Source organism: Nansenia antarctica, assembly GCF_963989245.1.
Source record: "Nansenia antarctica genome assembly, chromosome: 4".
NCBI classification, from domain to species: domain Eukaryota; kingdom Metazoa; phylum Chordata; class Actinopteri; order Argentiniformes; family Microstomatidae; genus Nansenia; species Nansenia antarctica.
In genome coordinates this window covers 212,217-223,985 of record NC_137689.1, presented here as the reverse complement: position 1 = coordinate 223,985, position 11,769 = coordinate 212,217, and the positions used below count along the sequence as shown (strand labels likewise).

General features: G+C 44.0%; 2 protein-coding genes across 2 annotated transcripts in view; one reads left to right on the top strand and one right to left on the bottom strand.

The window, feature by feature from the left end:
- Positions 1–2,725: 2,725 nt before the first annotated feature.
- LOC308154835 (uncharacterized protein) lies at positions 2,726–4,840 on the top strand (the record flags this gene model as incomplete). Its single annotated transcript, XM_080528053.1, has 6 exons — positions 2,726–2,831; positions 3,058–3,100; positions 3,331–3,374; positions 4,436–4,466; positions 4,634–4,701; positions 4,827–4,840. The coding sequence occupies 6 exons, from the start codon at positions 2,726–2,728 to the stop codon at positions 4,838–4,840; spliced, it is 306 nt and encodes a 101-aa protein (XP_080384179.1).
- Positions 4,841–6,168: 1,328 nt separating this feature from the next.
- Positions 6,169–11,769, bottom strand: part of rfc2 (replication factor C (activator 1) 2) — a 9,968-nt gene continuing 4,367 nt past the window's right edge. The window contains exons 6-10 of the mRNA XM_080530237.1: positions 8,993–9,093; positions 7,460–7,617; positions 7,183–7,329; positions 6,738–6,851; positions 6,169–6,508 (exon numbers count right to left, since the gene is read on the bottom strand). Coding sequence (XP_080386363.1) covers positions 6,407–6,508; positions 6,738–6,851; positions 7,183–7,329; positions 7,460–7,617; positions 8,993–9,093 — 622 coding nt within the window. The 3' untranslated portion in view covers positions 6,169–6,406. The remainder of the gene's footprint in view (positions 6,509–6,737; positions 6,852–7,182; positions 7,330–7,459; positions 7,618–8,992; positions 9,094–11,769) is intronic.

Here is an 11,769-nt window from a genome sequence, read left to right as displayed (position 1 = left end):
CCCCCACGCTTTAGTCCCCTAGCCCCCCACACTATAGTCCCCTAGCCCCCCACGCTTTAGTCCCCTAGCCCCCACGCTTTAGTCCCCTAGCCCCCCACGCTTTAGTCCCCTAGCCCCCCACGCTTTAGTCCCCTAGCCCCCCACGCTTTAGTACCCTAGCCCCCCACGCTTTAGTCCCCTAGCCCCCACGCTTTAGTCCCCTAGCCCCCCACGCTTTAGTCCCCTAGCCCCCCACGCTTTAGTACCCTAGCCCCCCACGCTTTAGTCCCCTATCCCCCCACGCTTTAGTCCCCTAGCCCCCCACGCTTTAGTACCCTAGCCCCCCACGCTTTAGTCCCCTAGCCCCCCACACTATAGTCCCCTAGCCCCCCACGCTTTAGTACCCTAGCCCCCCACGCTTTAGTCCCCTAGCCCCCCACACTATAGTCCCCTAGCCCCCCACGCTTTAGTCCCCTAGCCCCCCACGCTTTAGTCCCCTAGCCCCCCACACTATAGTCCCCTAGCCCCCCACGCTTTAGTCCCCTAGCCCCCCACACTATAGTCCCCTAGCCCCCCACGCTTTAGTACCCTAGCCCCCCACGCTTTAGTCCCCTAGCCCCCCACGCTTTAGTCCCCTAGCCCCCCACGCTTTAGTCCCCTAGCCCCCCACACTATAGTCCCCTAGCCCCCCACGCTTTAGTACCCTAGCCCCCCACGCTTTAGTCCCCTAGCCCCCCACGCTTTAGTCCCCTAGCCCCCCACGCTTTAGTCCCCTAGCCCCCCACGCTTTAGTCCCCTAGCCCCCCACGCTTTAGTCCCCTAGCCCCCCACGCTTTAGTCCCCTAGCCCCCCACGCTTTAGTCCCCTAGCCCCCCACGCTTTAGTCCCCTAGCCCCCCACGCTTTAGTCCCCTAGCCCCCCACGCTTTAGTCCCCTAGCCCCCCACGCTTTAGTCCCCTAGCCCCCCACACTTTAGTCCCCTACCCTTGTCACAGCTTCCATTACAGCCTCGGTCATTGAAGTTGACAGTCCACAAACATCCAATAATCTTGGAATTTGCAAGTGTCTTCAGAAAACAAGGTGTATGCTGGAGGTTTGTGTAGCCTGTAACCCTAACCAGCTCAGCATACCGCCAGGAAGCTATTGTGCATTTTAATAACAGGTATTCATTATTAGTGTGAGCTTCATTTTTAGCAAGAAAAAAAAGCAGGATAAGCAGGATCTCTGTGAATTTATTCAGGTAACACTTTCGGATCAAACATGGATAATATGAAAGAGAATGCTTTGTTGTTTCTTATCTTCTTTGTTTAGGAATGATAACCTTCTTCTTCTCTTGTTTAGGAATGATAACCTTCTTCTTCTCTTGTTTAGGAATGATAAACTTCTTCTTCTCTGTTTAGGAATGATAACCATCTTCTCTTGTTTAGGAATGATAACCATCTTCTCTTGTTTAGGAATGATAACCTTCTTCTCTTGTTTAGGAATGATAACCTTCTTCTTCTCTTGTTTAGGAATGATAACCTTCTTCTCTTGTTTAGGAATGATAACCTTCTTCTCTTGTTTAGGAATGATAACCTTCTTCTCTTGTTTAGGAATGATAACCATCTTCTCTTGTTTAGGAATGATAACCTTCTTCTCTTGTTTAGGAATGATAACCTTCTTCTCTTGTTTAGGAATGATAACCATCTTCTCTTGTTTAGGAATGATAACCATCTTCTCTTGTTTAGGAATGATAACCTTCTTCTTCTCTTGTTTAGGAATGATAACCTTCTTCTCTTGTTTAGGAATGATAACCATCTTCTCTTGTTTAGGAATGATAACCTTCTTCTTCTCTTGTTTAGGAATGATAACCTTCTTCTTCTCTTGTTTAGGAATGATAACCATCTTCTCTGTTTAGGAATGATAACCTTCTTCTCTTGTTTAGGAATGATAACCTTCTTCTCTGTTTAGGAATGATAACCTTCTTCTTCTCTTGTTTAGGAATGATAACCTTCTTCTCTTGTTTAGGAATGATAACCATCTTCTCTTGTTTAGGAATGATAACCTTCTTCTCTTGTTTAGGAATGATAACCATCTTCTCTTGTTTAGGAATGATAACCATCTTCTCTTGTTTAGGAATGATAACCTTCTTCTTCTCTTGTTTAGGAATGATAACCTTCTTCTCTTGTTTAGGAATGATAACCATCTTCTTCTCTTGTTTAGGAATGATAACCTTCTTCTCTTGTTTAGGAATGATAACCTTCTTCTCTTGTTTAGGAATGATAACCTTCTTCTCTTGTTTAGGAATGATAACCTTCTTCTCTGTTTAGGAATGATAACCTTCTTCTTCTCTTGTTTAGGAATGATAACCTTCTTCTTCTCTTGTTTAGGAATGATAACCTTCTTCTTCTCTTGTTTAGGAATGATAACCTTCTTCTCTTGTTTAGGAATGATAACCATCTTCTCTTGTTTAGGAATGATAACCTTCTTCTCTTGTTTAGGAATGATAACCATCTTCTTCTCTTGTTTAGGAATGATAACCATCTTCTCTTGTTTAGGAATGATAACCTTCTTCTTCTCTTGTTTAGGAATGATAACCTTCTTCTTCTCTTGTTTAGGAATGATAACCATCTTCTCTTGTTTAGGAATGATAACCTTCTTCTTCTCTTGTTTAGGAATGATAACCTTCTTCTTCTCTTGTTTAGGAATGATAACCTTCTTCTTCTCTTGTTTAGGAATGATAAACTTCTTCTTCTCTTGTTTAGGAATGATAGCCATCTTCTTCAGCCCACAAGGAGCTGTCGTGGCAGCTGTGTCTGTGGCTGCTCTGAGCACGCTGTCTGTGTTCTGTCTGTGGTGCCGGAGGAAAACCAGTAAGGGAGAGTCATTTTCTCACATATTAGGGTTAGGGTTATATATCAATCATTTCTACCTGTACATCTATTCCACACAGTTGTACTTCATCTTAAGTCAGTTAACTTTATTTGCAGTTGTTGTGAAACACTATAGCAGACGACCTGGGGTTAGGGTTGCTAACGGTTAGCATCAGTGAAGTGTTGAATGTACCGACATAACTGTACTCCTTTTCTTCCTCTGTAGGTATAATACATGAAGAAAATCAAATTTATGACCCCCAAATATTGTAAGTGTTGATACAGTTTGACTATTAAAAAACAAATATGACTGTATTGGTATGATAATAAGGTAAAATCTGTTAGCAGAATAAGCAAAGAGTCATTCCATAAACACCAGTCATCAGAAATCATCCTTATTGGCTGTTCATAAATGTCAGCAATGAAGACTTGTGAGTAATACAACATTGTACAGTGTCGTAATAAATGAACATGTGATTTTTCCATCATGTAACTCCAGCCACCGTGAAGGCAGCAGGTTTGCAGTAACGAGATCTAAAACAGGTAAACAACAGGTAACCTTAAAGAGCAGATCACTGTCAGTAGTATAACAGTATTAGGGTTAGTATGATTAGTAACACTCAGACAGGTACCTGACCCTCTGCTTAGTGGTTGTTAATCTGTATTATTATTGATCTGCAGCGTCGTAAGTCTGCAGTAATGACCGTTCTCTGACTATGTTCTCTGACTAAGACATGTTCCATCTTTTTGTCTTTTCTAGTCACAAAAACAAACCAGATTGTCAGACAGCTGCCTCCGACACCAGAGTACGTACTGTAACCCTCTTTACCTGTCCCATCATAGTGACAGCTGAAACTACAGTTTACACTCACATATTTGTTACACCACTCATTAATACAAGATCGATAGTGACAACAAATATAACTACTTATAACAAATATAACTAATAGGGTTAGGGTTAGGTTAACTCCTGGTCTGTAGTTGATATGTTAGGGGTAGGTTAACTCCTGGTCTGTAGTTGATAGTTTAGGGGTAGGTTAACTCCTGGTCTGTAGTTGATAGTTTAGGGTTAGGTTAACTCCTGGTCTGTAGTTGATAGTTTAGGGGTAGGTTAACTCCTGGTCTGTAGTTGATAGTTTAGGGGTAGGTTAACTCCTGGTCTGTAGTTTAAACTGTATATTTTCTAGGGAACCCCCAGTGGCGTCTCCACAAACATCACAAGGTAAGCTGCTTAAACCCACATTAACATATTACACCTAGACATATTAATTAACTTAATAAACCTAGACATAATAATTAACATAATATATTAATGAACATATTAATGTAACATTACTACCATGACAGATGTTGCAACAGAAATGTACCTGTGTATCTTAACCCATAATTACCTTAACAGCTGTAAGGGAGGACCAACCCAAGTATCAAAATGTCAAAAATGGTAAGTTGATTATCCGTCAATAATTACACAATGTATGAGTTATTAGAGTTAGTACAGTATAACGTACTGTAAGTGTTAAACATTTCCATTTTGAAAACACAATGTCTAAAACAACGCTGTAAGGCTCAGTTCTAATTATGACCTTTACATTGTGTTTTATCAGCTCAAAGGGGAAGCTTTGAGCCAACATACGTGTGAGTATCTTATTCTTTGATGTTCAATTAAAAATATTAAACATGATCCACTCACAGTGATCTTATTAAATGTTGTTTCAATACAAATCAGTTATAAATCAGTTATAAATATCAGTTATATCAGTTATAAACATATATAATAATGTGTATAAACATGTGTTTTACAGAGATCCAATCCCAACGCTGGTGTACCAGAACCTGGATGAGACCAACGCAGAGAGAAGCTCCGGCTCTGGTAAGAACCAGAACAGAACCAGAACAGACCTCATCTCTTCTGATGAACCCATATTCACATTCACATTTGAGTCACACACACTTTTTTGTGAACACATTCTGTGTTCGTGTTTAACATGACAGCAGGAGTCACACAGTGAGAAGGTGAACGGTCCCTTGGTGACCACGGCATCTGGCTGCAGTTGTAGTTTGATCAATAAAGGTGTTATGAAGGCTAGGTTATATAAGGCTAGGCTATATATGGCATTGGCTAGGTTATAAGGCTAATGGCTATTCTACCAAGTTTTGCACAAGCAAATTGGGGCCCCATGACTAGCCCTAACCCCATACTAAGCCTAACCCCATACTAAGCCTAACCTCATAGTCACGTGACTTCCTCTCAGGTAAAGAGATCTGCTGTTGAAAGAAATGTCAAGCTTCAACAAAACCACACCGTCAAGAGCGACAGACAACAATGCGTCTTGATAAAGGGTTAGGGTTATAAAGGGTCAGGGTAATAAAGGGGTTAACACAAGTCTGTCATGTTGAGCAACGCATGCTCCTGTGTACTGACATACTGTTTCTCAGTGTTGTAAATCTGTTACAAAATCTTTCCTTAGGATACTTTCTGCCTCATCATTTACTAGGCCTCCGTTTCAAAGTGAATATGAAGTCAGTTGTGTTCCTGTTGTAGATGCGGGTCAGTGTCCATATGAGAACGTGTTTCCATCCCTAACCCGATCCATCAGCGATACGACCAACCTGGACTCTGGTATGTACAGATGTATGATAGTCCAATTCAAGCATTGACAAATCATCTTGTAAAACACTAAATGGCACTTGTCATGGTCATTCCCCACACAGCATATTGATTGATGTTTTTTTAATTATTGAACTTAGTCAACATTAATTACATGTTGAGATGCCTTGATGTGGATGTGGTTTGTTTAATCAAGTTTCTTCATTCAACTAAACTACAGACGGATCAGACTACGAGAACTCTGAGTTCCTGGAGCAAGTGAAGATGCAAGAAGGTAAGCTGCTAACCCCAACCAGCTAGCATTAATGCTAACCCCAACCAGCTGGCATTAATGCTGTAAAAAAGGAATTAAATACCTCTTCTCTTTGCCACAGATGAACCAGATTATGTGAACGCAGCTCAACCTGAATGATAACCAAACCAGACGACCCATTTGTAAAAATGTGATGGACCTTTTCATAAATAAATCCTTAACCATAACGTTCTTGTAAAACTCTTAATTTATCTGTTTTGCCAAATATGCAGTTTAATAACTTATTATACTTATTGTACACACATGAGGGAGAAAATGAGTTTATTACAGAAGTGGAGCTTACAACAATACAAAAGTCTCATACTGTACAACATCTTTCATTAGCAAACAATTCCCAAGTAGGTAAACAAGTAGGTAACACACATTAGCCCTAACCATTATATCAGGTATGCATCATGGCTGTCTGTCAGGTTGGGGAGGCAGCAGGGATGTGGTGGAGGTGGAGGTGCTAGCTGGCAGCAGGGATGTGGTGGAGGTGTGGAGGTGTGGAGGTGGAGGTGTGGAGGTGCTAGCTGGCAGCAGGGATGTGGTGGAGGTGTACAGGTGGACAGGTGGAGGTGCTAGCTGGCAGCAGGGATGTGGTGGAGGTGGACAGGTGGAGGTGGAGGTGCTAGCTGGCAGCAGGGATGTGGTGGAGGTGGAGGTGTGGAGGTGCTAGCTGGCAGCAGGGATGCTGCAGAGACGACCCAGCAGACCGGCCATCTGCAGCAGGGAGTTGACGCCCTCAGCCACCTTCATGTGGGTGTAGCCGATCTCCTGAGAGAGGGAGGAGGTCAGTCACCTGACAGGCTAACATGGTGTGTATGGAAGGACATTAACATGGTGTGTATGGAAGGACATTAACATGGTGTGTATGGAAGGACATTAACATGGTGTGTATGGAAGGACATTAACATGGTGTATATAGAAGGACATTAACATGTATGCTTATGATTACCTTAATAAACTCTTACCTTAATAAACTCTTACCTTAATGAACTCTTACCTTAATGAACTCCAGCTTCAGGTACTCTGGCATCGGGGCCGTCTTACACACTCTGAACACGTTGCCAATGATGTCCTCAGGAGAGTAGCCCAACGCCCAGAGGTGCTCAATGATCTGAGGGACACAGTACATATCACCCTAGGGTACATATGACCCTAACCCTAACCCATCAGCTAGATTAAACCTGAGAGACACACAGTACGTATGATCAGACAGATTATACCTGAGACACACAGTACGTATGATCAGACAGATTATACCTGAGAGAGACAGTACGTATGATCAGATAGATTATACCTGAGAGACACAACCTAGGGTTAGGGTTAAACAACCTAGGGTTAGAGTTAAACAACATAGGGTTAGGGTTAAACAACCTAGGGTTAGAGTTAAACAACCTAGGGTTAGAGTTAAACAACCTAGGGTTAGGGCTATGGAGCGCTCATACCTTGTAAGCTTCATCAATGTCGCCTTTGACACAATGTTCCAGCATTTTCTTCACCAGCAGGGGGTGTGGTTCATCACACACCTTGAACACGTTGTCACTGTTGATGTAGCCAAACCCAGCGTTGGTGGACTGGATGTTGTTCAGGGCCTGACCAGAGAAACACAACAGTTCATATTCCCTGTATATATATATACCGGTACTGTATATAATAGTTCTCAGCCAATTACATTCTTCTATCCATGAGTAGAATATGGTTGTCATGGCTACAGCTCCAGACCTGTCTCATGTCTCCCTGGGCGGTGAAGATGATGGCCTCCAGGCCGTCGTCGGTGGTGTGCAGGCTCTCCTTCTCCACCACCTCCAGCAGCCTCATCATGATCTGCTCGTCCCGCAGCTTGGAGTAGCGCAGCACCGCGCAGCGCGACTGGATGGGCTCTGAGACAACATGACAGTTAGGTGCATGAACCTAACCCTAACCCATAATGGATCATAATGGAATGGATCATAGGCAGGGGTGCACATAACTTTTTGGGGCCAGTGCTCAGAGGAGCACCTAGGGATGCTGCTTGGTGCTCCCCGAGCTCGCGAGTCACGACCCGTCCCACAGGATGGATGAAAAAGGGATACATAGATAACTTATATTAGCAAAAACGACATTTATTCATAAATAAAGATGAACGAACAAATGATTGTGTGCAAAACAAAAGAAACAAATGCAAAATCAAATGACTGCTCTTTAAGCATGAAAGTCTGTCAGACTCCTTTAAACACAATGAAATCAACTGACATCTCTTTAAGCACTAACTGAATGTCTGTTCTTTAAACACAATGAAATCAACTGACATCTCTTTAAGCACTGCTCTGTTCTGTAAACACTGAAATCAACTTTTCAACAAAAAGTTACAGCCTAAGCATTTATTTATGCTACAAGCTTAATCATCATCATAATCATCACTGCTCTCTTGACTGCTGTAAGTTATCACTGTCCTCAATTTCAACCATGGTAGAGGATGTTGTAGGCTATCACTTTAAATAGCTCATTATTTTGATTGTGCAACAAAGTCTTTTTTTTTTCTTTCTAATATAATTCCCAACCATATTCCCTGGGTCAGGGGTCGAGGTGCGATAATGAAGCTGTAAAACAAACGTCTGAACGTTTGAAAGCTTCAGAGAAAAGAAACGTGAAGTTCCTTGGTGTTGTTTTTCCTTTTAGCGACGAGTCGTTTGGGACTGAATTGTCACGTGGCGGCGTGATAACCATGCGATACGCGATACGCGGAATGAAAGTACAAGTTACGATACTTTCCGAATGTTTTCGTGAGGGGAGTCGCCGTGGTCGTTGTGATGGCGTTACGGGGCTTGCAGTGATGCAGCAGTCAGCAGGTGGATTTTGAGGAAGTAAATTCCTCTCCCAGCGCTTGCAGCTGTTGGTGCGCAAGAGCGCGTTCATGCCGCTGATCTTCCGCACAGCATGCATTTTGGCGACGCATGCGCACTGGCGCACCAGTTATGTGCACCCCTGATCATAGGACACAACTGCATGAATATTTCTATTGTCTATTTCTTCCTAGTCTTATTTAAGGGTTGAGGATTAAGTAATGGGGGACACCAGCGTTATAAAGACCCTCACCTATGATCTTATAAAGAGTTAGGGTTAAGGGTTGAGGGTTAGGTGAGACACTCACCTATGATCTTATAAAGAGTTAGGGTTAAGGGTTGAGGGTTAAGTAATGGGGGACACCAGTGTTATAAAGACCCTTACCTATGATCTTATAAAGAGTTAGGGTTAAGGGTTAAGGGAGCCCCTCACCTATGATCTTGTCTGAGGCGTTGCATGCGAGGGCGAAGCGCGTGGTCTTAGAGTAGATCTCCATGGTCCTCCTCAGCGCCTGCTGGGCTCCGTCTGTCATACTGGAGACACACAAACACAACCCTAACACAACCACAACCCTAACACAACCACAACACAACCCTAACACAACCACAACACAACCACAACCCTAACACAACCCTAACACAACCACAACACAACCACAACACAACCACAACCCTAACACAACCCTAACACAACCACAACACAACCACAACCCCAACACAACCCTAACAAAACCACAACACAACCACCACCCTAACACAACCACAACCCTAACACAACCCTAACACAACCACAACCCTAACACAACCACAACACAACCACAACCCTAACACAACCCTAACACAACCACAACACAACCACAACCCTAACACAACCCTAACACAACCCTAACACAACCACAACACAACCACAACCCCAACACAACCCTAACAAAACCACAACACAACCACAACCCTAACACAACCACAACCCTAACACAACCCTAACACAACCACAACCCTAACACAACCACAACCCTAACACAACCCTAACACAACCACAACCCTAACACAACCCTAACACAACCCTAACACAACCCTAACACAACCCTAACACAACCACAACCCTAACACAACCACAACCCTAACACAACCCTAACACAACCACAACCCTAACACAACCACAACCCTAACACAACCACAACACAACCACAACACAACCCTAACACAACCCTAACACAACCACAACCCTAACACAACCACAACCCTAACACAACCCTAACACAACCACAACCCTAACACAACCACAACCCTAACACAACCCTAACACAACCACAACCCTAACACAACCCTAACACAACCCTAACACAACCCTAACACAACCACAACCCTAACACAACCCTAACACAACCCTAACACAACCCTAACACAACCACAACCCTAACACAACCCTAACACAACCACAACCCTAACACAACCACAACCCTAACACAACCCTAACACAACCCTAACACAACCACAACACAACCACAACCCTAACACAACCCTAACACAACCACAACCCTAACACAACCCTAACACAACCCTAACACAACCCTAACACAACCCTAACACAACCACAACCCTAACACAACCACAACCCTAACACAACCCTAACACAACCACAACCCTAACACAACCACAACCCTAACACAACCCTAACACAACCACAACCCTAACACAACCCTAACACAACCACAACACAACCACAACCCTAACACAACCCTAACACAACCACAACCCTAACACAACCCTAACACAACCCTAACACAACCACAACCCTAACACAACCACAACCCTAACACAACCCTAACACAACCACAACCCTAACACAACCCTAACACAACCACAACCCTAACACAACCACAACCCTAACACAACCCTAACACAACCACAACCCTAACACAACCACAACCCTAACACAACCCTAACACAACCACAACCCTAACACAACCACAACCCTAACACAACCCTAACACAACCACAACCCTAACACAACCCTAACACAACCCTAACACAACCCTAACGCAACCACAACCCTAACACAACCACAACCCTAACACAACCCTAACACAACCACAACCCTAACACAACCACAACCCTAACACAACCCTAACACAACCACAACACAACCACAACCCTAACACAACCCTAACACAACCACAACCCCAACACAACCACAACCCTAACCCTCCTGACCCTTCAGACACAGCCATCATAGATCTAGAGCAGCTGTCAGCCTAGTTCTTAAGAGCCCTAACCCCCCTGTACCCTAAAGGGCTCTGCACACAGCGTGCGATTTCTGTTGCACGTCAACGTTCCATTTTGAAGTTTGAATGGAAGTCTATGAGAGCATCGCATTTACCCGCACACGGCCCCGATTTTAATCGCACGGCGAACATTCGATTCCATTCATTTTGAATGGGACAAAGCAGTGCGACAAAACTCGCACGCCGTGTGCTTTGTCCCATTCAAAATGAATGGAATCGAATGTTCGCCGTGCGATTAAAATCGGGGCCGTGTGTGGGTAAATGCGATGTTCTCATAGACTTCCATTCAAACTTCAAAATGGAACGTTGACGTGCAACAGAAATCGCACGCTGTGTGCAGAGCCCTTAACACTAACCCAGGTCTGTCTGTCTGTCCTCTAACACTAACCCAGGTGTGTCTGTCTGTCTGTCTGTCCTCTAACACTAACCCAGGTCTGTCTGTCTGTCTGTCCTCTAACACTAACCCAGGTGTGTCTGTCTGTCTGTCTGTCTGTCCTCTAACACTAACCCAGGTGTGTCTGTCTGTCTGTCCTCTAACACTAACCCAGGTCTGTCTGTCTGTCTGTCCTCTAACACTAACCCAGGTGTGTCTGTCTGTCTGTCTGTCCTCTAACACTAACCCAGGTCTGTCTGTCTGTCTGTCCTCTAACACTAACCCAGGTCTGTCTGTCTGTCTGTCCTCTAACACTAACCCAGGTCTGTCTGTCTGTCTGTCCTCTAACACTAACCCAGGTCTGTCTGTCTGTCTGTCCTCTAACACTAACCCAGGTCTGTCTGTCTGTCTGTCTGTCCTCTAACACTAACCCAGGTCTGTCTGTCTGTCCTCTAACACTAACCCAGGTGTGTCTGTCTGTCTGTCTGTCCTCTAACACTAACCCAGGTCTGTCTGTCTGTCTGTCCTCTAACACTAACCCAGGTCTGTCTG